The sequence below is a fragment of the Mobula birostris genome, chromosome 2 (assembly GCF_030028105.1).
Source record: "Mobula birostris isolate sMobBir1 chromosome 2, sMobBir1.hap1, whole genome shotgun sequence".
Taxonomy (NCBI): domain Eukaryota; kingdom Metazoa; phylum Chordata; class Chondrichthyes; order Myliobatiformes; family Myliobatidae; genus Mobula; species Mobula birostris.
The window spans coordinates 136,823,652-136,850,295 of NC_092371.1; the positions used below are offsets into that span (position 1 = coordinate 136,823,652).

A 26,644-nucleotide genomic window follows, 5' to 3' on the forward strand; every position below is an offset into this window, starting at 1 on the left:
TGTGCATCAGGTGCTGATGAACCTCCATACAGGAGCGAGCTAGGACACCTGGTTGAGTGGTGCCATTATCAACCTCTCACTCAACGTTAAACTAAAGAAGTGAAGAAGTGAATCCATAACCTGTTTTGCACCGTGGACCACTTTCATATTGACAATATTCTTGCAGACTGGCCGACCAGGGGCAGTGAGATGGTGTTAATCACGACCAGAGTATAGGTGATAAGTCAACTATAAGTCACTTATAAATGGCTAATACACTCAATTTCATTTCTAAAAGGGTTAACTAAAAAATTTAATATTAAACACACAGCGCATATTTTCCTCCCATGAATCTAGTGATAAGTCAATTATAAGTCACTTATAAGTCAATAGCATTATAACATTTTAAGTAACGTTTGAATATGAAACACACAGCACCTATTTTCCTCGTATGAACATGTAAAATCATTGCAACATACCAATATTGCTGAATCAGTGGGAGCCCTGAGCTTGTTTCCCTGCAACGAGACGGTCCCATCGAGGGGTGGTGGGAGACAGCGATACTTGAAGGGTGTACCTTATGTCCAGTTTATTCCACAATTTAGTTTTCATTGCAGAAAACCCCACTTTGCAGAGACATGATGTTGGAAATGGAAGCAACGTTTTCAGTGCTTTCATGGCTATCTCAGAATATTCAGCCTTGACTTTGATCCAGACTACCGCAGAGATGTTATGTCAAACTTTTCAGCTCACCATTATTTGCAGCTGGGGAGTAATGGGCCCATTCCTTTGCACGTCTTGGGTCATTTGCGGTTGGGAAGTAATGCTCAAATTCTGTCGACAGTGAAGTTAGGTGATCACGCACCAGTTGTGAGAAGGACGGTGCAGCCTCAGTTTCTTTCAAAATCCCAGCTAATTTTGGGAACATGTCAAATATGCCCCTGTCCACTTGCTGTCCCCACAAATCCAGTTTGGCTTTGAGAGCAGACACTTTATCTGCCAACTTGAAGACAGTTGTCATTCTCTCCTGAAGTGACAAATTGAGTTCGTTGAGCAGGTTGAAGATGTCACACAGATAAGCGAGTTTTGCTATCCACTCCTCGTCACTGAAGTGTGCTACCAGTGGTGACTTTTTTCCTGAAAGAAATCTCTGTAGCTGCTCTCTTAACTCAAAAACCCTGGCCAGGGCTCTCCCCATTGATAGCCACCTGACTTCAGTGTGTAAGAGAAGGCATTTGTGCTCTGCATCCATTTCCTCGCAAAGCTGCTCAAACAGACGTGAGTTAAGGGCTTTTGCTTTGATGTGATTGATAACTTCAACAACGTCACTCAATATGCTGTTAAGATCAGGTGACAATTTTCGGCTAGCCAGCATTTCCCTGTGTATGACACAGCGTGTAGACTGGCATTCGGGAGCAACCTCTTTGACTCGGGTAGTGAAACCAGACAGCCATCCAGTCGTAGCTGCAGTCATAGCTGTGCTTCGATGTCCTCCACTATGTCATCGATTCTCTTTGCAATAAAGCCATATTTTATGTACGACTTGTTGTATTTTCTGTTGAAGGAAGCTTTCTTTTTTTTTTGCAGTCTCGGCCTCAGCTGTCTCTGCGTTATCATCATCGTTAGGCCTTTTATGTCCCCTACCACCTTTTCCAAAGAAACTCTCAAGCGATGTTTGTTTTTTACTCATCGAGTAGTTGTAAGTTATACTGACTGATGAACTCGCGTGAGTAATGACCTCGTGTGCATAATGACCTCGTGTGCGTAATGACCTCGCATGCGTTCAGGGAATGACCTCACATGCGTTCAGTGGGCATGACAGGGAATAAGGAAAGGTGCAGCTGACTCATATCGTTTCATATCGCCAAATCATATCGTTTCCTCGCGGTCCAGTAGCACATGCTTTGCGGCCCGGTGGTTGGGGACCACTGCATAAGACTATAAGACATAGGAGAAGAAGTGGGCTGTTCAGCCCATGGAGTCTGTTCTGCCATGCTATCATGGCTGATTTATTACTCCTTTCAACCCCATTCTCCTGCCTTATCCCCGTAACCTTTGATGCCCTGATTAATCAGGAACGTATCAGCCGCCACCTTAAATCTACCCAATGACGGGCTGCACAGCTGTCTGTGACAATGAATTCCACAGATTCACCACCGTCTGGCTAAAGAAATTTTTCTTCATCTGTGTTCAAAATGGATGTCCCTCTTTTCTGAGGCTGTGCCCTCTGGTCCTAGACTCCCCCCACTACAGAAGATATCTTCTCCATATCCACCCTATCTAGGGCTTTCAATATTCGATAGGTTTCAATGAGATCCCCCCTCATTCTCCTAAACTCCAGTGGGTACAGGCCCAGAGCCATCAAACACTGCTCATAGATTAATCCTTTCATTCCTGGGATCATTCTTGTGAGCGTGCTCTGGACCATCTCCAATGTCAGCACATCTTTTCTTAGATAAGGGGCTCCAATACTCCAAGGCTTTAAGGCTGACCAATGCTTTATAAAGCCTCAACATTACATCCTTACTTTTGTATTCTAGTCCGCTTGAAATGAATGCTAACATTGCATTTGCCTTCCTTACTACCGGCTCAACCTGCAAGTTAACCTTTAGGGAATTCTGCACAAGGACTCCCAAATCCCTTTGCAACTCTGATTTTTGAGTTTTTCCGCCTTCATTCCTTCTATCAAAGTGGATGACCATGCACTTCCTTACAATGTATTCCATTCTCCCAATCTATCTAAGTCCTTCTGAAAACACCCTGCTTTCTCAACACTACCTGCCCTTCCACCTGTCCCTGTATCATTGGCAAACTTGACCACAAAATCATCAATTCCTTAATACAAATCATCGGCATATAATGTGAAAAGAAGCAGTCCCAACACCAACCCCTGTGGAGCACCACTTGTCACCGGCAGTCAATCAGAAAAGGCTCCTTTATTCTTACTCTTTGTTTCCTGCCAGGCAGCCAACCTTCTATCTGAGTTAGTATCTTTTCTTGAATACCATGGGCTCTTATCTTGTTAAGCAGCCTCACATGCAGCACCTTGTCAAACGTCTTCTGAAAATTCAAATAAACAACATCCACTGACTCTCCTTTGTCTATCCTGCCTGTTACTTCCTTAAGGAATTCCAACAAATTGTTCAGGCAAGAATTCTCCTTAAGAAAACCATGCTGACTTTGGCCTGTTCCAAGTACACCAAAACCTCACCCATAATGATAGACTCCCAACATCTTTTCAGCCACTGATGTCAGGCTAACTGGCCTATAATTTCCGTTCACCTGCTTCCTTCCCTTCTTAAAGAGTGGAGTGACATTTGCAATTTTCCAGTCCTTCATAACTATTCTAAAATCTAGTGATTCTTGAAAGATCATTACTAATGCCTCCACAATCTCTTCAGCTACCTCTTCCGGAACCGTGCACCTTCTCCTTAGTAATAGCAGCAACATTCACTTCTACCCACCTTACCCCTATTTAATGAGTCCCCAAGTACTCATTAAACAAGGGTAAGGTAGGATTGTATGAGGAGCTCAGTAATCTTGGCAGACACCATGTTCCCAGCTCTCCTGTGACACACAAAGATAATGGGGCACTCACCATCTCCTGCTCCACCACTCAAATTTCAACCAGTCCTGGAGCTCAGAGTGGAGAATGGACTGGTACCAGACTGGACAGTCCAGCTCTGTCCTGAGAGTCAACTGGGATCAAGAACGTAAAATCACCCAGTCATTCTAAAGGCACAAAAAGTATGACATTTTAATGCTGGAAGATCGTGGGCAGATCGTGTCTATCAAGCCTGATAGAGTTCTTTGAGGAGGTGACCAGGCATATAGATGAGGGTAGTGCAGTGGATGTGATCTATATGGATTTTAGTAAGGCACTTGACAAGGTTCCACACGGTAGGCTTATTCATAAAGTTAGAAGGCATGGGATCCAGGGAAGTTTGGCCAGGTGGATTCAGAATTGGCTTGCCTGCAGAAGGCAGAGGGTGGTGGTGGAGGGAGTACATTCAGATTGGAGGATTGTGACTAGTGGTGTCCCACAAGGATCTGTTCTGGGACCTCTACTTTTCGTGATTTTCATTAACGACCTGGATGTGGGGGTAGAAGGGTGGGTTGGCAAGTTTGCAGACGACACAAAAGTTGGTGGTGTTGTAGATAGTGTAGAGGATTGTCAAAGATTGCAGACAGACATTGATAGGATGCAGAAGTGGGCTGAGAAGTGGCAGATGGAATTCAACCCGGAGAAGTATGAGGTGGTACACTTTGGAAGGACAAACTCCAAGGCAGAGTACAAAGTAAATGGCAGGATACTTGATAGTGTGGAGGAGCAGAGGGGTCTCGGGGTACATGTCCACAGATCCCTGAAAGTTGCCTCACAGGTGGATAGGGTAGTTAAGAAAGCTTATGGGGTGTTAGCTTTCATAAGTCAAGGGATAGAGTTTAAGAGTTGTGATGTAATGAAACAGCCCTATAAAACTCTGGTTAGGCCACACTTGGAGTATTGTGTCCAGTTCCGGTCACCTCACTATAGGAAGGATGTGGAAACATTGGAAAGGGTACAGAGGATTTACCAGGATGCTGCCTGGTTTAGAAAGTATGCATTATGATCAGAGATTAAGGGAGCTAGGGCTATACTCTTTGGAGAGAAGGAGGATGAGAGGAGACATGATAGAGGTGTACAAGATAATAAGAGGAATAGATAGAGTGGATAGCCAGTGCCTCTTCCCCAGGGCACCACTGCTCAATACAAGAGGACATGGCTTTAAGGTAAGGGGTGGGAAGTTCAAGGGGGATATTAGAGGAAGGTTTTTTGCTCAGAGAGTGGTTGGTGTGTGGAATGCACTGCCTGAGTCAGTGGTGGAGGCAGATACACTAGTGAAGTTTAAGAGACTACTAGACAGGTATATGGAGGAATCTAAGGTGGGGGCTTATATGAAGAGGCAGGGTTTGAGGGTCGGCACAACACTGTGGGCCGAAGGGCCTGTACTGTGCTGTACTATTCTATGTTCTATATTTAAGAAAATAACTGAAGATCAGTTGGACTGGTGTATAGAAAGACTCAGATTGTTCTCAGTCTGGGAATTGAAAATAAAAGTTGGTAAGTACTGTTGCAGTTATAAGAGGCTGCAGCTGGAGTATTGTGTACAGTTTTGGTTATACTGTTATAGGGAAGGCAAGATTAAGTTGTCAAGAGTACAAAAAGGATTTAGAAGAATGTTGCCAGAATTAGAGGGCTTAAGTTATAGGGAGAAGTTTGACAAGCTAGGGCTTTAGGACTTTATTCCTTGAAACATAGGAGACTGAGGGTGACCTTAAAGAGTTGTGTAAAATCAGGAGGCATAGATTGGGCAAATGCACTTAATCTTTTTCCAGGGAAAGGAAGTCAAAAGCTAGAGGGTATAGGTTTAAGGTGAGAAGGGAGAGATTCAAAAGGAACAACTTGTTCACGCACAGGGTGGTATAGATATTGGTTTATTCTTACCACGTGTACCAAGATACGGTGAAAAGCTTGTCTTGAATACTATTTATACTGATCAAATCATGACACTGTGCATGAGCTAGAATAAGGTAAAACCATAATAATGCAGAATAAAGTGTAAAAGCAGCCAAAAAAGTGCACTGCAGGTGAACAACAGAGTGCAAGATCATAGCAAGGTAGATTGTGAGACTAAAAGTTCACATTATCGTATAAGAGGACCATTCAGGAGAATGATAACAGTGGGGTAAAAGTTGCCCTTGAATCTGGCAGTACATGCTTTCAGGCTTTTGTATCTTCTGCCTGATGGAAGAGGGGAGAAGAAAGAATGTCTGGAGTAGGTGGGTCTTTGATTATGCCGGCTGCTTTACTGAAGCAGCAGAGAGGTCCTGAAAGTAGACCACAGGGAGTCAGGAAGGAAGTTGAGAAGCAGGACCACAAAGGTAGTAATCTTGGGATTACTGCCTGTGCCACGTGACGATGAGTATAGAAATAGAGTGAGGTGCAGGATAAATGTGTGGATGAGAAATTGGAGCAGGGGGCAGGGATTCAGACTTCTGGATCAGTGGGACCTCTCTTGGGGCAGGAGTGACCTGTACAAAAAGGATGGGTTGCATTTAAATCCCAGGGGGGCCAATATCCTGGCAGGGAGGTTTGCAAAGGCTACTGGGGAGAGTTTAAACTAGGATTGCGGGGGGGGCTGGGAACTAAGCTGAAGAGATGGAGGAAGAGGCAGTTGACTCACAAATGGAGAAAGCTTGGAGACAGTACGAGAGGGAGGATAGGCAAGTGATAGAGAAGGAATGCGGTCAGATCAATGGTTTGAGATGTTTCTATTTTAATGCGAGGAGTACTATGAACAAAGTGGATGAGCTTAGAGTGTGGATCAGTACTTGGAGCTATGGTGTTGTGGCCATTACAGAGACTTGGATGGCTCAGGGGCAGGAATGGTTACTTCAAGTGCCAGGCTTTAGATGTTTCAGAAAGAACAGGGAGGGAGGCAAAAGAGGTGAGGACGTGGCACTGCTGATCAGAGATAGTGTCACAGCTGCAGAAAAGGAGGAAGACATGGAGGGATTGTCTATGGAGTCTCTGTGGGTGGAAGTTAGGAGCAAGAAGGGATCAATAACTCTACTGGGTGTTTTTTATAGACCACTCAATAGTAACAGGGACAACGAGGAGCTGACAGGGAGGCAGATTCTGGAAAGGTGTAATAATAACAGGGTTGTCATGGTGGGAGATTTTAATTTCCCAGATATTGATTGGCATGTCCGTAGAGTGAGGGGTTTAAATGGAATGGAGTTTGTTAGGTGTGTTCGAGAAGGTTTCTTGACACAATATGTAGATAAGCCTACAAGAGGAGAGGCTGTACTGGATCTGGTATTGGGAAATGAACCTGGTCAGGTGTCAGAGATCTCGGTGGGAGAGCATTTTGGAGATAGTGATCACAATTCTATCTCCTTTACCATAGCTCATTTGAATCTATGCTTTGTGACTTACATATCTGCCCTTCAGTTTTAATACATTTTGACTTTGGGAGATAGATACTGGCTCTCTAACTATGCCTCTCATAACCTTATATACTTATATTAGGTTTCCCCTCAGCCTCTGCCTCTCCAAACAATCAACTCAATCTTGTCCAACCTTTCCTTATAGCACATGCCCTCTAACCAGATAGCATCCTGGTAAACCTCTTGTATACCCTCTTCAAAGCCTCCATATCTTTTGTATAATGGGACAATCAGAACTGAATGCAATGCTTTAGATGCAGCCTAACTAATGTTTTGTAAAGCTGCACCATAACTTCCTGACCCTTGAACTCCATGCCCTAGTCAATGAAGGCAAGCCTGCTATATGTCTTGTTTATCAACCTATGCAGCCACTTTCAGGGAGCTAGGAATAGGAACAAAGTTCCTTGTATATCAACACTGTTAATAGACCTTTACGTTTGATTTCCTAAAGTGCGGCACCTCACTCTTGACTGGATTAAACTCCATCTGCCTTTTTTCCACCCATACTTGTGACTGATCTATATCCAGCTGTATCCTTTGGCAATCTTCTACACTACCCACAGATTGGCATCTCCCTCAAGCGAGGGGTTCAGATGGGGGTGGAGTTTGCTAGGTGTGTTCAGGAAGGTTTTTTGACACAATATGTAGATAAGCCTACAAGATGAGAGGCTGTACTTGATCTGATATTGGGAAATGAACCTGATCAGGTGTTAGATCTGTCAGTGGGAGAGCATTTTGGAGATGGTGATCACAATTCTATCTCCTTTACCATAGCATTGGAGAGGGGTAGGAACAGACAAATTAGGAGAGTGCTTAATTAGAGTAAGGGGAAATACGAGGCTATCAGGCAGGAACTTGGAAGCAGATGTTCCCAGGGAAATGTACAGAAGAAATGTGGCAAATGTTCAGGGGATATTTTTGTGGGGTTCTGCATAGGTACGTTCCAATAAGACAGGGAAAGGATGGTGATGTACAGGAACTGTGGTGTACAAAGACTGTTGTAAATCTACTCAAGGAGAAAAGAAGAGCTTACAGAAGGTTCAAAAAAACTAGGTAATGATGGAGATCTAGAAGATTATAAGGCTAGCAGGAAGGAGCTTAAGAATGAAATTAGAAGACCCAGAAGGGGCCATGAGAAGGCCTTGGCGGACAGGATTAAGGAAAACTCCAAGGCATTCTACAAGTATGTGAAGAGCAAGAGGATAAGACGTGAGAGAATAGGACCAATCAAGTGTGATAGTGGAAAAGTGTGTATGGAACCGGAAGAGACAGCAGAGGTACTTAATGAGTACTTTGCTTCAGTATTCACATTGGAAAAGGATCTTACTGATTGTAGGCATGACTTACAGTGGACTGAAAAGCTTGAGCATGTACATATTAAGGAAGAGGATGTGCTGGAGCTTTTGGAAAGCATCAAGTTGGGTAAGTCACTGGGACCGGACGAGATGTACCCCAGGGCGAGGGAGGAGATTGCCGAGCCTCTGGCGATGATCTTTGCATCATCAATGAGGACAGGAGAGGTTCCGGAGGATTGAAGGGTTGCGGACGTTGTTCCCTTATTCAAGAAACGGAGTAGGGATAGCCCAGGAAATTATAGGCCAGTGAGTCTTACTTCAGTGGTTGGTAAGTTGCTGGAGAAGATCCTGAGAAGCAGGATTTATGAACATTTGGAGAGGCATAATATGGTTAGGAATAGTCAGCATGGTTTTGTGAAAGGCAGGTTATGCCTTTCGAGCCTGATTGAATTTTTTGGGGATATGACTAAACACATTGATGAAGGTAGAGCAGTAGATATAGTGTATATGAATTTTAGCAAGGCTTTTGATAAGGTACCCCATGCAAGGCTTATTGAGAAAGTAAGGAGGCATGGGATCCAAGGGGACATTGCTTTGTGGATCCAGAACTGGCTTGCCCACAGAAAGCAAAGAGTGGTTGTCGACAAGTCATATTCTGCATGGAGACTGGTGACCAGTGGTGTGCCTTGGATCTATTCTGGGACCCCCTACTCTTTGTAATTTTTATAAATGACCTGGATGAGGAAGTGGAGGGATGGGTTTATAAATTTGCTGATGACACAAAGTTTGGGGTGTTGTGAATAGTGTGGAGGGCTGTCAGAGGTTACAGCTGGACATTGATAGGATGCAAAACTGGGCTGAGAAGTGGCAGATGGAGTTCAACCCAGGTAAGTATGAGGTGGTTCATTTTGGTAGGTCAAATATGATGGCAGAATATGAATGCAGTATTAATGGTAAGATTCTTGACGGTGTGGAGGATCAGGGGGATCTTGGGGTCCGAGTCCATAGGACACTCAAAGCTGCTGCGCAGGTTGACTCTAAGCTTAAGAAGACATACAGTGCATTGGCCTTCATCAATTGTGGGACTGAGTTTAAAAGCCGAGAGGTAATGTTGCAGCTGTAGAGGACCCTGGTCAGACCCCACTTGGAGTACAGTTCTGGTTGCCTCACTACAGGAAGGATGTGGAAACCATAGAAAGGGTGCAGAGGAGATTTACAAGGATGTTTTCTGATTTGGGGAGCATGCCTTAAGAGAATAGATTGAGTGAACTCGGCCTTTTCTCCTTGGAGTGACAGAGGATGAGAGGTGACCTGATAGAGGTGTGCAAGATGATGAGAGGCATTGATCGTGTGGATAGTCGAAGCCTTTTCCCAGGGCTGAAATGGCTAGCATGAGAGGGCACAGTTTTAAGGTGCTTGGAAGTAAGTACAGAGGAGATGTCAGGGGTAAGTTTTTTACGCAGTGAGTGGCGAAAGCGTGGAATGGGCTGCCGGCGATGGTGGTGGAGGCGAAAACGATAGGGTCTTTTAAGAGACTCCTGGATAGGTACATGGAGCTTAGAAAAATAGAGGGCTATGGGTAATCTTAGGTAATTTCTAAGGTAAGGACATGTTTGGCACAGATTTGTGGGCTGAAGGGACTGTATTGTGCTGTAGGTTTTGTATGGTTCTATGTTTCTACCACCAATCTTTTCATTGATGGCCAACTGACTAACTCATCTATTCACATTTAAGCCTGAGTGTGCTTGTACCCTGATCAGAACATGCAGGTGTTGAAGCAAAGAAGAGGGCAAATGTTTTGTTAGCTTTTACTGGGAAAGGATTTGAAAATATCAGATAAGAAATCTTATAATTGTACAAGGCCTTGGTGAATTCAGACCTGTACTGCTTTGATCTACTTTATCCATGGAAGGAAATTTGTGCTATAGAGGGAGTGTAGCTGATTCACTAGTCTTGTTCAAGGAGTGGTCTATTTGCTGTTTAACATAGAAACACAGAAAACCTGCAGCACAATACAGGCCCTTCAGCCCACAAAGCTGTGCTGAACATGTCCCTACCTTGGGAATTACTAGGGTTACCCATAGCCCTCTATTTTTCTAAGCTCCATGTACCTATCCAAAAGTCTCTTAAAAGACCCTATCGTATCCACCTCCACCACCATTGCTGGCAGCCCATTCCATGCACTCACTGCTCTCTGCGTAAAAAATATCCCTGACATCTCCTCTGTACCTACTCCCAAGCACCTTAAACCTGTGCCCTCTTGTGGCAGCTATTTCAGCCCTGGGATGAAGCCCCTGACTATCCACATGATCAATGCCCCTTATCATCTTATACACCTCTATCAGGTCACCTCTCATCCTCCGTCGCTCCAAGGAAAAAAGGCCAAGTTCGCTCAAGCTGTCTTCATAAGGCATTGTCCCCAATCCAGCCAACATCCATGTAAATCTCTTCTGCGCCCTTTCTATGGTTTCCACATCCTTCCTGTAGTGAGGTGACCAGAATTGAGCACAGTACTCCAAGTGGGCTCTGACCAGGGTCCTATATAGTTGCAACATTACCTCTCGGCTCCCAAGGAGAAGTTGAGCAGACTAGACTATATTTTCTGGAGTTTAGAAGAATGAGAGGAGATCTCATCAAAACATACTAAATTCTTAAAGCATCCTACAGGCTAGATACATGGAAGATGATTTATCTGGCTGTAGAGTCCTTTGGGACTAAGATAACAGTAAACCAGTTGAACTCTCTAACTGGAAGAGCTGTGGAGGATTGGTCATTGTTATTCAAGTCAGAGACTGGCAGATGTCTGGACATTAAAGGAATCAGATGTATGGAGATAGTGCAGAAAAGTTGTACTGAAGTCAAAGGTCAATCTGATCCTCTTGGCAGACTAGGCTCAAATGGCTGGTTGGCCAATTCTTCAAGGCCTTATGTATCCCAGAGAATGATTTAGTTACAAGCCCCTTGTCACCATGAAACTAGAAAATCTCTCAACATGTGGATATTTTAGAGACAAACCCTGCTTCCTTATGTTATTTTTAGCAATGCTTTCTACTATATTTTCATAAATTTACAATTGATTTTCGATTTGTACATGTTCTGAGAATAGGGGTTAATATCTGGCTCAGTGGAAGCCTGATTCACAGGACAGCTGGTGTTTCCTGGATCTGTATACTTGCTCATTTAGATCAGTGTAATCCTTATCTTTGCTTTCCTGCCAGCTGAGATCTTTGGTTGAACCCATGTCCAATCCTCATCAGGTGATGTGGGGAATTTCCATTTTACAACCTTTCCTGTAGACTCTGTACTCATTTGGTTTTGTTCTGTAGTCCATTTAGCCCTCATCAGCTTTGAATTGGTGTACTCGGAAAGTTCCTCAAATTTTTTTCAATGTTATTATTAGGTTCCTTTAGCAATAAAGTTGGATTAATCTTATGTTTAACTAACATTTGCTGACAAGAGGATCCGCTATGCAATCCTTGTTGCACAGACTTCTGGCAGGAACCCACAGCAGGGAAGTCCCATATTAACTTAGAGCTAGTGCTTTATCTGCTGGGCTCCAGGGAGATATTAGTGTATACATTTAATGAGACCTGCTGTGTAATTGCAGTTTTGGGACATTTTTATATCAGGAAGATTGTAGAGTTCAGAAAACAAAATTGTTCACATTTCTGCTAACCTGCCACCACTCTGAACAAGTTTGGAATAGTCCCTGCCGCTTATGCTTTTTAACCCTTTAGTTTTTGCCATATAAATGATAGATAATCCCAGCTGCCAAGATAGCTTTTCATCAGATTCATTTCTTCAAATGAACATTGATAAATCTCTTTTCAGTCTGAATGCTTGTGGTACTATTGTATCCAGCAATTATTTGTAGTGTTTCATAAAGTTATGCGTTGCCCACATTTTGTTATGCTGAACTTTCCCTGGTGTTGGGGACAGTATTTAATCCAATACCAGCACTTAAAATCATAGTAGCTGATCATCATCTCAGTGTTATTTGGGGATGTTCGCTGTTCATATAATGCCACAAGCAAGTGGAAGATACTTCAAAAGTATGCAATTGATATAAAGAGTTGGCTGATATTACGCCACTGGACAGAAATACAAACTTGCCTTGTGCTTTCCAGCAATTATTTCTTCACAAGGTGTTGCTTTTGAAGAAGACAAACACATAAGTGTTGACAAGGATATTACCAGGACTGGAACACTTGAGCTATGAGAAGAGGACTTGACAGATGGGCATAGATCATGTGGTCACAGACTTTTTCCCGGAAAATCTAAAACTAGAGGCTTAGATGAGGAAAAGATTTAAAGGGAACCTGAGGAGCAAAAGGTAGTAGGTGTATGGCATGAGCTGCCAGAGGAATGGTAAGAGGTGAGTGCAATTAAACAGATGGAGAAGATTTAGAGAGAGATGACTCAAAGGCAAGAAATGGTAATAGCTCAGATAGTCAACTTGTTTGGCATAGACAGGCTTGTTTCTATGCTGCATAACTTTATGACTCTGGGGTCAACGCTGACCACTTCTTTTCTTAAAGACATAGACATACAGGGCACAACTTCCACTTGGTTGACAACACAAAATCTGGAGGCTTAATGAACTAAGAGGAAGATATTAATAGACTTTATGTAGATATAAAACAGAAATGAATGGAAGGTGGCAGGTGAAAGTAAACTCAAAAAATGTTACATTGAAACAATCAAGAATTCTCCCACTGAGCATTCAATACACTTTAGCAACACTATGACCACTCTGCACTAAAATTACTTTTTGTTCTAATTGTGTTTTCTTGACAAGGTTATGTATAATTTATGTTTTTTTTTGGTGAATGCTCCTTATATTATGCTGTGCGCTTGTGATTGAGCTGTAAGTACATTTTTCATGACACTTGTGCATGTGACAATAAAATTTACTTTGATATTATATTCCACCATTCTACTACAAGATTACCACATTTAGGTCCCAGGGACAAGGAGAGCAATAGAGTCATAGAGCACTACAGCACAGGAAAAGACCCTTCGGCCCATCTAGTCCGTGCTAAACTGTTATTCTTCCTAGTCCGATTGAGCTGCATCTAGACCATAAATGGTCATGCTCTTCCCATCCATGTACTAATCCAAACTTCTCTTAAATGTTGCAATCAAAACTAATATAAATAAATATAAACTAGATGGCATAAACAGATAATTTGAGGGTATTATGTGCAACAATCATTGTAAGTAACAAGAAAAGCACCCCCAAAAGGATTCTGCATTTATAGATAGGGACAGAGAGGACAAGAACAAGGATGTCATAATGAATCTCTATAAACTGTTCCAGGCACCGCCAGAGAAGTGTGACCAGTTTATGCATCACCTTTTAGGACAGATGTGAAAGCAGTTGGAGTGGGTGTAAAAGAGATTCACTGGAGTGATTCTAGGAATAGGGGACATGTGGATAGAATGGAGAAGCTGGGGCCATTCGCCTTGAAACAGAATGTCACACGTACTGGGGTATAGTGACAAAATTTGTTTTACATGGCATCCAGTCAGATCACTCATTGCAAGAGTGCACTGAAGTAGTAGAAGGAAATAGAACAGTGGGTAGAAGCAATTCTTCTACCTAGTGATAAGTACTTTCTGTCTTTTTTCTCTTCTGTCCATTGGGAAGGGGGAGGAGAGAGAATACCCAGGGCAGTTTGGTCTTTGATTGTGATTGCTGGTTGCTTTATTGAAGCAGCAAGTGTAGCCCAAGTCCGTGGAGGAGAAGCTGGTTTCTGTGACGTGCTGAACAGTGTCCACAACTCTGCAGTTTCTTGCAGACTAGGGCACAACAGCTGCCACACCAAGCTGTGCTGCATCTGGATAGGATGATTTATATGCTGCATTGATAAAAACTGGTCAGGGTTAAAGGGGACGTGCTACATTTGTTTAGTGTCCTGAGGTAGTAAAGTTGCTCAAAGTTCAAAGTAAATTTAATATCAAAGTATCAATGGAGTTAATTGCAACCATTAGAATCGTAGAGTCATGCAGCAGGAAAACAGACCATTTGGCCCATCCTGTCCATGCTTACCAGGAGGCATCCTATCTCCCAGCACTTGGTCCATAACCTTCTATACCTAAGCGATTCAAATCCAGTTCTTACCTGCTGTTAGTAATCCAGCTTCAACCTCTCTGTCATGCAGTGCAGTCCAGGTCTTTAATAGTCATTAGAATTGAGATGTAACGTGTTTATTGAAGCGTGACTTTTGTGAAAAGAGAGAACAAGAAGAGAGCAACTGCTCACCTTTAGGTCAGGTTTTAGCTTAGTATTACTTAAAGAGCAGCCAATGACAGATCATTAATTGTTGTGAAGGCCAATGGCATAAATAACATGGTGCTGATCCTCAGTAGGAATTACTGCAGTCCAGGCTTTTGGGAGTCCTCTGGCAAAAATCGACTCTGCCAGAAGCATGAAATGGGCTCACAAAGATCGTCAACCTAAGGAGAGCTGCCACATTTACCTGTTCACAGTCTTTGTCTTGGGGAAGCTCTCTGAGATTGCTGTGCTGGGAGCTAACATTGATCCATGAACCTAATGGTGTCCTCCTTTGCTGCAGCATTTCTCTGATGCTGTGATGTTGAGCTTCAATATCATATTAAGACTTCAACTCACACCTCAAGCATTAAGTTAGTACAATACAGAAATATGCCTGATTAATCGTAAATAATTCTTGTTCATCTCTTTGTAGGTTGTGCAGTCTCACACTGAAGAAACTTACTGTACTGAAAGAACTTGACAAGGATCTGAACTCTGTGGTAATTGGTGTTAAAATGCAGGTAGGCTTCTCAACATCTTTATCTAAAGGAGACACCGGCATATGATTTAGCTTTTGATTGGTAGCAAGAATAAAAAAAAGCAGCAAACAGAAAATTGTTCCGTTGTTCCCAAATGGATCAGCAGGCTAATTAAAGAAGCATTAGGAGAAAGGGAATATATCCAAGGCTGTCTAGCAGAGAGAAGGAGTATTAATTGGTCTGAGTATTTAAGGATAGAAAGAGTGATTAAAAAGAGGTAAAGGTTTTGTTGTGCAATAAAGTGGGATATGAGAGCAGGTGCAACCATCTGAACATTTCTACTGCTGTAACAGCCGAAGAAAATCGTCAGACAGGACGTTAAGATATACAAGCTTTGTTAAAATTGACTACGAGTTGCTGCTAGATGCTGTATGGCTGATAGTAGGTGAGATTTTTATAACCAAATTGGTTGTCAGTAGTTCCTGATAAATACATCTCTATGGTTTTGATGGTAATTAAACTCATTTTCTTTTCTCAAAGATGCAACTAATAAGAAATAGATCTCTTAAAGAGGGAAGCTGGATTATAGGGAATTTGGAGAGGCATGAGGTGTGGACTGATTGTTTCTCTTTCTGAATAACAAGAATATTCCATTCCAAGTGGAAGCAATTTAATTTAGATGTAGAAGAAGATAGCAAAGCATTATCACAGAAAGGCTGCCAAGGGTTTGTGCTCGGCTCATATACTGGATGGTGTGGTCTTGGGCTGTTTAATCTAAAGATTAGAGCCTCAGTCGCAAAAAAACAGGAAGGCTGTGAAAAATCAAGCTGTTCACCACAGCATACATATTTAATGTATATAATTTGCTCATGCATTCTCTAAAGATAACCAATCTGTGTGAGAGGCATTTGCAAACCACTTAATACCTGCCTCCTAAAGGTTATTTCAGAGCCACGGGACATCTGATAGCCTCTGAATTTTACCTTTTGAAGAATAGACTTTGCTGTGATATACAAGATGCTGCAGTCAGCTTTTATGCCGCAAGCACCTACAAACGATAATGTATTTTCACATTCATTTTTGAGTTGTGGATATCACCAGCAAGGCCAATATTTATTGTCTTTCACTAATTTCCCTTGAGATGAGGTGGTGAGGTGCTTTATTGAATCACAGCAGGCTTTCTGGTCTTCCCACTATGCTGATGTGGTGGGAGTTCCAGCAATTAGATCCAGTAACAACCAAGTAAGAGCGGCAAATACCCAATTCTGGATAACGACACAGGTAGACAGGATACTGAAGAAGGCTTTCAGTATGCTTGCATCATTTGTCAGGGCAGTTGAATACAAGAGCTGGGACATCATGTTGCAACTGCACAAGCTATTCTTGAGACCAGATGAAGTATTATATTCAGTTCTGGTCGCCCAGCTATAGGAAGGATGTTATTAAGCTGGAAACAGGTGTAGAAAAGATTCTCAAGGATGATGCCAGGATTTGAAGGCTTGAACTAAAATGATAACTTGGACAGACTGGTTCTTCTTTTCCCTGGAGCATAGGAGGCTGAGTGGTGACCTTATGGAGGTACATAAGATCATGAGGGAAGTAGAAAAGGTGGATGGTCTCAGTTTTTTTCCCAGGGTAGGTGAGTCTGAAACTAGAGGGGAAAGATGTAAAAGAGACTTGAGGTGCACACACAGTGGGTAGTGGGTGTATGGGGCAAGCTGCCAAAGGACATTGTAGAGGTGAATAAATTATGTTTAAAAGATGTTTAGATGAACAAATAGATGGAAAATATTTTGAGGGATATGGGCTAAATGCAGGGATTGGATAGATAAACATCTTGGTTGGTGTAGATTCAAAGGGTCTGTTTCAGTGCTGTATGACTATGACTGTATGTGTATTTAAGGCTGATACCGTAGTCCTCTTGCTAGTGGATTGTGAAGTTGGGAAGCATTGTTCAAGTGTTGAAGATTTGCAGTCTTCTGAGGGCCAGGTCAGTGCTACTCAGGTCTGGTGACCAAGTTAAATACAAGAGGTCCAGGTATGATCTCTGGAAAGCTATCTCACATGCGAAGTAGCAATTCTGGACCAAACTTAAATCACTGAAGGAGGCTCAACAGCTGTGATAGGGCTTGAATGCTATCACCTCCTTTCAAAGTGATACCAAGCGATATAGGTGACAACCGGGTTTGGCATCTAGATGGGCTTAATGCCTTTTATGCTCACTTTGACCATCAAGATGTTGAAGCACCTTCACAAACTCCCATAGAGCCCAATAACCCTGTGATTTCAGTCTCTGAGGGGAACATGAGAACATCCTTCAGGAGGGTGAACTCATGGAAAGCATTGGGCCCAGACCGGGTACCTGGCCGAGTACTAAAGACTTGTGCTGATCAACTGGCTGGGGTGTTCACCGATATCTTTAACTTCTCACTTTGGCGGTCTGAGGTACTCACCTACTTCAAGCAGGCTTCAATTATACCGATGCCTGAGAAGAATGTGGTAACCTGCCTGAAGGACGATCATCCAGTAGTACTTACACCCACTGTGATGAAGTGCTTTGAGAAGTTGATGGTGAAATATATCAACGCCTTCCTGAGAAGTGACTTGGATCCACTTCAATTTGCCTACGGTCACAACCGATCAATAGCAGGTACTCAACCCTCACTCAACCCTGAAATATCTGGAGAGCGAAGATGCATACATCGGGATGCTCTTCATTGACTCTAGCATGGCATTCAATACTATCATCCCCTCAAAACTAATCAATAAGCTTCAAGATCTTGGCCCCAATATCTCCTTGTGCAATTGGATCGTTGATTTCCTCACTTGCAGACCACAGTCAGTTTGGATTGGTAACAACATCTCCTCCACAATCTTCTTCAGCACAAGTGCACCACAAAGCTGTGTGCTTAGCCCCCTGTGACTTCAGGAGGAGGAAACCCGAGGTCCATGAGTCATCCTTCATCGGGGGATCAGAGGTGGAGAGGGTCAGCAACTATAAACTCCTCTGTGTTATAATTTCAGAGTATTTGTCCTGGGTCCAGCATGTGTATGCCTTTGCAAAGGCTGAATGGTGATGACACTACCTTTTTTTTGAAGTTTGCGAAGATTCGGGTTTGTTATCTAAAACTTTGACAAACTTCTATGGATGGGTGGTGGAGAGTATATTGACTGGTTGCATCACAGCTTGCATATGGAAATACCAATGTCATTGAATGGAAAAGCCTACAAAAAGTAATGGATGTGGCCCAGTCCATGACGGGTAAAACCCTCCCACTATTGGGCACATCTACACGGAGAGCTGTCGCAGGAAAGCAGCATCAATCATCAAGAACCGCCACCATCCAGGCCATGCTGTCCTCTCACTGCTGCCATCAGGAAGAAGACATAGGAGCCTCAGGACCAGCACCAGGTTCAGGAACAGTTATTACCCCTCAACCATGAGGCGCTTCAACCAAAAGGGATAACTTCACTCAACTTTGCTCGTTTATCACTGAACTGTTCCCACTACCTATGGACTAACTTTTAATGACTCTTCATCTTATGTTCTCAATATTTATTGATTGTGTATTTGCTTTTGTATTTATTTATTTATCAATTACTATTATTTTTCCCTTTCTTTTTGTATATGCAGTTTTTTTGCATATTGGTTGTTGTCTTTCCTGTTGTTTGATTCTATTGTGTTTCTTTTATTTACTGTTAATGCCTGCAAGAAAATGAATCTCAGGATTTTATATGGTGACATATATGTAGTTTGATAATAAATTTACTTTGAACTTTGACAGGTAACTGCAATTCCTTTTGTGTGCTTGCACACTATAGCTACAGGTGGATGGAATGAATGGTTTTGTAGAAGGGTGCCAGTCAAGTCAATTATGCACATCCTGACAAATGGAGAGTGTTCTCTCACACTCCTGACTTCTGCCTTTTGGTTATTGCAAAGGCTCTGGTGAATCATAATACTGAGCCTCAATAACCACAGTGTTTATGTAGCTCTTCCAGTGATAGGGGAATTTCGAAGTTGAGTTTATTGTCACGTGCACAGGTGTAATGAAAAGCTTACTTGCAGCAGCATCACAGGCACATAGCATTATATAAGCAGCATTCGTGAGAAAATCGTAAACATAAATTGTATACATATTTTACAAGAAGGAACACAATTAGGATAAAAAAAAAGTCCATTTCAGTGCAGAGTGATCAAAGTGTCATAGTGTTGCTGAAGTGTAGTGACTATGGTTTTGTCAGTTTGTTCTGAACAGTCCATGAGCCCATGAACACTACTCTGTTATTCAGAATCAGAATCAGGTTTTAATATCATAAGACCATAAGTCAGTCAGTCAGTAGGTGCCGTCCTGAATCTGGGGTTGGCGCCTCCATCTTCTTCAATCTTGCGCTCTTTTTCTGGCCTCAGCATAACTCAACCCAGTTCATTGCCTCACATTATCGTACCAAGTGGTTCACTGCCTTCCTCTTTCCCTCTTTCCTTCTTTCATCCCTTCCAATAACAATTTCTGTAGTCCACCAGCTATCATCCCTTCCAATAACAATTTCTGCAGTCCACCACCTCTTAACAAGTGCCCGGCATATTCCAGCTTCCTTTTCTGCACGTTCTTCAGCAATTCCTTTTCTCTCCTCGCTCTCTTCAACACTTCCATATTACTGACCTTCATCACCCATCTAATTTTCTGCATTCTCCTTAAACACCACATTTCAAATGCCTCCATTACGCTTCCTTGCATAAGGTCCACGATTCAACTCCATACAATAGACTGCTCTGGACGTAGCATTTCCAAATTCTACAACGCAGCCCAAAGTCCAACCTCTTGCCACACAGCACGTCACTCAGGCTCCAGAACGTTGATCTTGCAATCTCAATTCTTCGTCTAATTTCTGTATCACATTTCCCATCCTCTGTGACCATCTGCCCCAAGTACACAAACTTCTTGACTTGCTCTATGCCTACGCCGTTAATTTTGATACTGATTTTGGGGACTTCTTTCTTCGTGATACTACCATCATCTTCGTCTTTGCAGCATTTATTTTCATTCCAAATCATTCTTCTTCAGCATTTATCTTATCTACTATTCTGAGTAACTTGTCCTCCGTCTCGGCTAACAACACTGAATCATCTGCATACCTCAAGTTGTTCACCATTACTCCACCAATTTGGACACCAGCTTCATCCTTCAACACCCTGAAGATTACCTCTGAGTAAATGTTAAATAATAAAGGGCAGATAATGCAGCCCTGGCGAACCCCTTTTTGGATCTCAGCTTCCGGTGAATTCCCACCACCAGTTGCCTTCTGATGCCAGTACAGACGTGCAATCAGTCGAACATCTTTCCCATCCAGCCTCAATGAGTTCTAGCAATTGACCAGCTGTTCATGATTGACTCGGTCAAAAGCTTTTTCGTAATCCAGGAATCTCGGAAAAGACCTGACAAAGGGCGGATGAGCTCCTTGTGAGCCAACGGCCATCTTCTGTGAAAGAGATTAAAGCCTCACCACGTATCTCCCTCTTATGAATCGTATGCTATGCACTTAGTTAGAAGAGACATGCGTTGTGCAGATGAACCTGGGCCCCTTGCGAGCGATTCTGCTGTACACAGCCACAAAGAAGAAGATAACGACCTTGGGAATTGTAGGTCTGTTGGGAATGAAGGCGGCACACCAAATCCGAAAGTACGTGTGGCATTGGCTAATGATAGACTAAAAACTAGGGGAAGTATCTTACGGATAGGGACATGGAATGTTTGAACAATGTATCAAGCGGGGAAGCTTGATAATGCAATTCTTGAGATATCTCGAATGAAGCTGGATAGTATGGGAATAAGCGAAGTCCGTTGGACAGAGGCTGGAACAGTTGACAAGAATGATTTTTCGATGATATACTCTGGAGGAGAGAGCCATGCCAATAGTGTTGGAATTATTATGAAACAGAGAATCTACAATGCAATGGATGGATTTTGGCCCATATTTGATAGAGTCATAACGGTAAAATTAAAAGAAAAGCCTTTTGATGTGACGATAGTCCAAGTGTATGCACCAACAGGTGAACATGAGGATGAAGAGGTGGAACGGTTTTATGAGGACGTAGAATCTGCTTTAAAAAATGCAAAGGGCTCTGATGTACTTTTCATTATGGGAGATCTGAATGCTAGAGTAGGCAATGTGCAAGACAAGGATCTCATTGGTCAGTATAGCTTAGATGAGAGAAATGAGAGGGGGAAGATTTATACAATTTTGTGAACAGTATGAGCTGATGGTAGCAAACACATGGTTCAAATAACCCAAACGAAAATTATACACTTGGAAGAAGCCTGGAAATACTGGAAGGAGACAAATTGACTAAGACCATAAGACCATAAGACAAAGGAGCAGAAGTCGGCCCATCAAGTCTGCTCCGCCATTTTATCATGAGCTGATCCATTCTCCCATGTAGTCCCACTCCCCCGCCTTCTCACCATAACCTTTGATGCCCTGGCTACTCAGATACCTATCAATCTCTGCCTTAAATATACCCAATGACTTGGCCTCCACTGCCGCCCAATAAATTCCATAGATTCACTACCCTCTGGCTAAAAAATTTCTTTGCATCTCTGTTTTGAATGGGTGCCCTTCAATCCTTAAGTCATGTCCTCTCGTACTAGACTCCCCCACCATGGGAAACAACTTTGCCACATCCACTTTGTCCATGTCTTTCAACATTCGAAATGTTTCTATGAGGTCCCTCCTCATTCTTCTAAACTCGAAGGAATACAGTCCAAGAGTGGTCAAACGTTCCTCCTATGTTAACCCTCTCATTCCCGGAATCATTCTAGTGAATCTTCTTTGAACCCTCTCCAACATCAGCACATCCTTTCTTAAATAAGGAGCCCAGAACTGCACGCAGTATTCCAAGTGAGGTCTTACCAGTGCCTTATAGAGCCTCAACATCACATCCCTGCTCCTATACTCTATTCCTCTAGAAATGAATGCCAACATTGCATTCACCTTCTTCACTACCGACTCAACCTGGAGGTTAACCTTAAAGGTATCCTGTACGAGGACTCCCAAGTCCCATTGCATCTCAGAACTTTGATTTCTCTCCCCATTTAAATAATAGTCTGCCTGTTTATTTCTTCTACCGATGTGCATAACCATATACTTTCCAACATTGTATTTCATTTACAACTTCTCTGCCCATTCTCCCAGTCCATCCAAGTCTCCCTGCAGACTCTCTGTTTCCTCAGCATTACCGGCCCCTCCACTTACCTTTGTATCATCAGCAAACTTAGCCACAAAGCCATCTATTCCATAATCCAAATATCACTAGCATATGTCGTGAAATTTGTTAACATTACGGCAGCAGTACAGTGAAATACATGATAAATAAATATAGAGGAAAAAACTGAATTACATTAAGTATGTTTATATATATTAAATATTTAAGTTAAACTAAGTAGCAGAAAAAACAAATGAAAAAGTAATGAGGTAGTGTTCATGGGTTCAATGTCCATTCGGAAATCGGATGGCAGAGGGGAAGAAGCTGTTCCTGATTCGCTGAATTTGTGCTTTGAGGCTTCTGTGCCTCCTTCCTGATGGTAACAAGGAGAAGAAGGTATGTTCTGGGTGGTGGGAATCCTTAATGATGGATGCCATCTTCCTAAGACACCGCTCCTTGAAGATGTCTTGGATACTGTGGAGGCTGGCACCCATGATGGAGCTGACTAATTTTACAAGTTTCTGCAACTTACTTCTGTCCTGTTCAGTAGCCCCCACCACCCCCCCATACCGGACAGTGATGCAGTCAGTCAGAATGCTCTCCATAGTACATTTGTAGAAGTTTTTGAGTGTTTTAGTTGACAAACCAAATCTTCTCAAACTCCTAATGAAACATAGCCACTGTCTCTTGCCTTTTTTATAGCTGCAGCAATAGGTTGTATCCAGATTAGGTTCTGGATGTTGACACCCAGGAACTTGAAATGACTCACTCTTTCCCCCTTTTTGCACTATTTATTTATTTTGTAATTTATAGTAATTTTCATGCTCTTGCACTGTACTAATGCCTCAAATCACAAATATCATAACACTTGTGTCAGCGATAATAAACCTGATTTTCACAAACGAGAAAGTCTGCAGGTGCTGGAAATCCGAGCATCACACACAAAATGCTGGAGGAACTCAGCAGGCCAGGCAGCATCAATGGAGAAAAGAACAGTCGACGTTTTGAGCTGAAACCCTTCGTCAGGACTGGAGAGGAAAAGCTGAGGAGTAGATTTGAAAGGTGGGGGGGGAGAGAAACACCAGGCGATAGGTGAAACTTGGAGGGGGATGGATGAAACAAAGAGCTAGGAAGTTGATTGGTGAAAGAGACAGAAGGCCATGGAAGGAAGCAAAAAGGCAGGGTGGACAAGAGCACCAGAGGGATGTGATGGGTGGGCAAGGAGATAACATGAGACAGGGACGAGGGGATGGGAAATGGTGAAGTGGGGGAGGCATTACTGGAAGTTTGAGAAATAGATGTTCATGCCATCAGGTTGGAGGCTACCCAAATGGAATACAAGGTGTTGTGCCTCGAACCTAAGTGCGGCCTCATCCCAACAGTGGAGGAGGCCATGGATGGGCATATCGGAATGGGAAGTGGAATTAAAATGGGTGGCCACTTGGAGATCCCACTTGTTCTGGCGGACAGAACATAGATGCTCAGTGAAGCAGTCTCTCAGTCTACGTTGTGTCTCACCAATATACAAGAGGCACCGAACACAGTATAACCCCAACAGACTCACAGGTGAAGTGTCGCTTCACCTGGAAGGACTGTTTGGGGCCCTGAATGATAGTAAGGGAGAAGGTGTAGGTGTAGCACTTGTTTCGCTTGCAAGGATAAGTGCCAGGAGGGAATCAGTGGGGAGGGACGAACGGACAAGGGAGTTACATAGGAAGCGATTCCTGCAGAAAGCAGAAAGTGGGGGGGTGGGGGAGAGATATGTTTGGTGGTGAGATCCAGTTGCAGGTGGCAGAAGTATCGGAGAATTATGTGCTGGACACAGAGTCAGGTGGGGTGGTAGGTGAGGACAGGAGGAACCCTATCTCTGGTCGTGTGGCGGGAGGATTGGGTAAGAGCGGGAGTGCATGAAATGGAAGAGATGCAGTTAAGGGCAGCGTTGATGGTGGAGGAAGGGAAGCGCCTTTCTTTGAAAAAGGAGGACATCTTCTTCATTCTAGAATGAAAAGCCTCATCCTGAGAGCAGATGCGACAGAGACGGAGGAATTGAGAGAAGGGGATGGCGTTTTTACAAGTAACAGGGTGGGACGAGGTATGGTCCAGGTAGCTGTGAGAGTCTGATGGTTTATAATAGACCGGTGGATAAGCTGTCTCCGGAGATAGACACAGTGAGATTGAGAAAGGGGAGGGAGGTGTTGGAAATGGACCAGGTGAATTTGAGGGCAGGGTGGAAGTTGGAGGCAAAGTGGATGAAATCGCTGCGTTCAGCGCGGATGCAGAAAGCAGCACCAATGCAGTTGTTGACATAGCGTAGGAAAAGTGTGGGACGGTCACCTGCGTAGGTGATTTGATTTATTGTGTCCATGCTGGACCCTTTCATTGCTCTGTAATTTTAATGTTTCTTTACTTTTTTTGAACTCCATAATGTTGAATACTTCCATACTGTTCCTCTTCGCTTTGAGGGAAGCACACTCAGCTCTTGATAAATGGAGACAAAAATTTCTTTGGCAGTCCTTTGGGACTGACGATGACTTACTTCACTCTATTTTTGTGGGTTGTGAGGTGACTGATAAGGCCAGTGTAAAAACCACAGACTTCTTCAGATGAGACAGAAACATAAGTACTGTATACAGATACTGCAAGCTTATGTTGATCCGTTGTAAAATATTAATTCATCAAAAACTGGAACACGTGACCACTTGAAGCAGGACACTATGGCAAAGGTGAAAAAGAGATTTTGTACAGTGACCTTTTGTTGAGGGAGTGTGTTGTAATTGAGGGATCGTGATTGTTCTCCGTCAAGTGATGAAAATCGTGGAGAGGATCACCTGGGTGCGAGGAAAAGGAGTCTGGAGAAAAGGTCTTTAAGAGGTGGGAAGGCGATGGGGGAGAAAGATAAGAGAGAATTTGTAAGTTGTATGTGATGTATCAGTGATCATGCAGATTTTTGAAGTCAAAGAACAAAGGTCATAGAGCAATGCAGCATGGAAAGAGGCCTACAAGCCAACTATTCCATGCTAATCATGAAGCGAATTAAACTAGTTCCATAGACTGCATTTGACCCTCTAATTCCTTCCTATTCATGCATTTTTTCCAAATCTTTTCAGTGGTCTCAACCACTTCCTCTGGCTGTAAATTCCATATACAACTACCCCCTATGGGAAGAAGTTGCCCCTCAAGTCCCTTTTGAATCCTTCACCTCTCACCTTAAATCTATGCCATCTGGTTGAAAGCCATTTGCCAATCCTCAGCCCACTCACTTAGGCAATCAAGATCCTCCCGTAATGTGTGTAAACATGGTTCCTGCAATGAGACCAAATAGTGTGACCTTGGCCCTATATTCACCTCAGTTTCTTTGAGACCATTCAGGAGTATGACAAAAAGAAATTGCAATGCAAGATTGGGAAGTAAAGGAGTTTGTCCTAACTACTTTGATAAGGCCTGACATTTGTGGTAGTGACCCTTGCAGTATCTTGGAATCATATCTAGAAAGCCTTAAATTTACAGCAAGGTTGGTAGTTCTTGCCACTCTGGACTATATGTAGAAAAAGATTTGGGAAGTAATTCTATAATGTCACTACATCTCTCTGCACTGAAACATACCCTTCAGCCATCAACACTTTCAATTATCAGGTAAAATTTATACCAATCCCATTTTACTCTCCCCACAAACTCATCAATGACACCCTGACTCTACCTCTTATCTACATACTAGGGGTTAATAAGAACTGTCATTTAATCCACCAACCTGCACAATTTCAAGATGTGAGAAGAAACCAGAGTACCAGGGCAAAACGCACACGATCACAAATAAAATGTACAAAGTCCATCAAGACTGCCCAGGAGGTCAGGATCAGACCTGGCGTTCTGGGTGTTACGCTTTTCAAGTAATTACACAGTAAGACTGTAGTTTAAATAATGACTTGCAGTGACCTTAAATGACTGTTGTGCTTGTGACTTGGCCGTGGTCAGATTTAAATGGACTGCATGTTTTTTAACACATTCCCTAAGTTTTGATGGTGGAATACAAACCAAATCTCTGCAAAATACAAAATGAAGAACTCTGCGCACTTAAATCTCAAGCATGGTACCTTTAAGCGGGCAAAGGTACATTGCCAAGGCCGTAAGAGAGGAAGGAGAGGAGGACTCCAAGCCAGGCGATAACTCTTGTTAACAAATGTAGTCTTTGAAGAACAAGATTGAGATCCTAAGGGCAAGATTGCTGTATTGGAGGGAAACAAAGAATTCCTGCATTCTCAGCTTCAAAGAGAAATGGTTCACTCCAGACAATCTATGTCCCTGTGCGATGAAGGTATTGGGGCTGTGTCCCTGTGTGCTGAACGTATCGGGGCTGTGTCCCTGTGTGCTGGAGGTATTGGGGCTGTGTCCCTGTGTGATGAAGGTATCGGGGCTGTGTCCC

At 43.0% G+C, this 26,644-nt stretch overlaps 1 protein-coding gene across 5 annotated transcripts in view; it reads left to right on the forward strand.

The window, feature by feature from the left end:
* Window positions 1-26,644, forward strand: part of LOC140191556 (phosphofurin acidic cluster sorting protein 1-like) — a 294,121-nt gene that overhangs the window by 143,389 nt on the left and 124,088 nt on the right. For 4 of the 5 annotated variants that reach the window (XM_072249058.1, XM_072249050.1, XM_072249084.1 and 1 more), the window contains exon 2: window positions 14,975-15,062. The exons of the other annotated variant lie outside the window; for it this stretch is intronic. In XM_072249058.1, coding sequence (XP_072105159.1) covers window positions 14,975-15,062 — 88 coding nt within the window. The remainder of the gene's footprint in view (window positions 1-14,974; window positions 15,063-26,644) is intronic. 5 annotated transcript variants of the gene reach the window in all.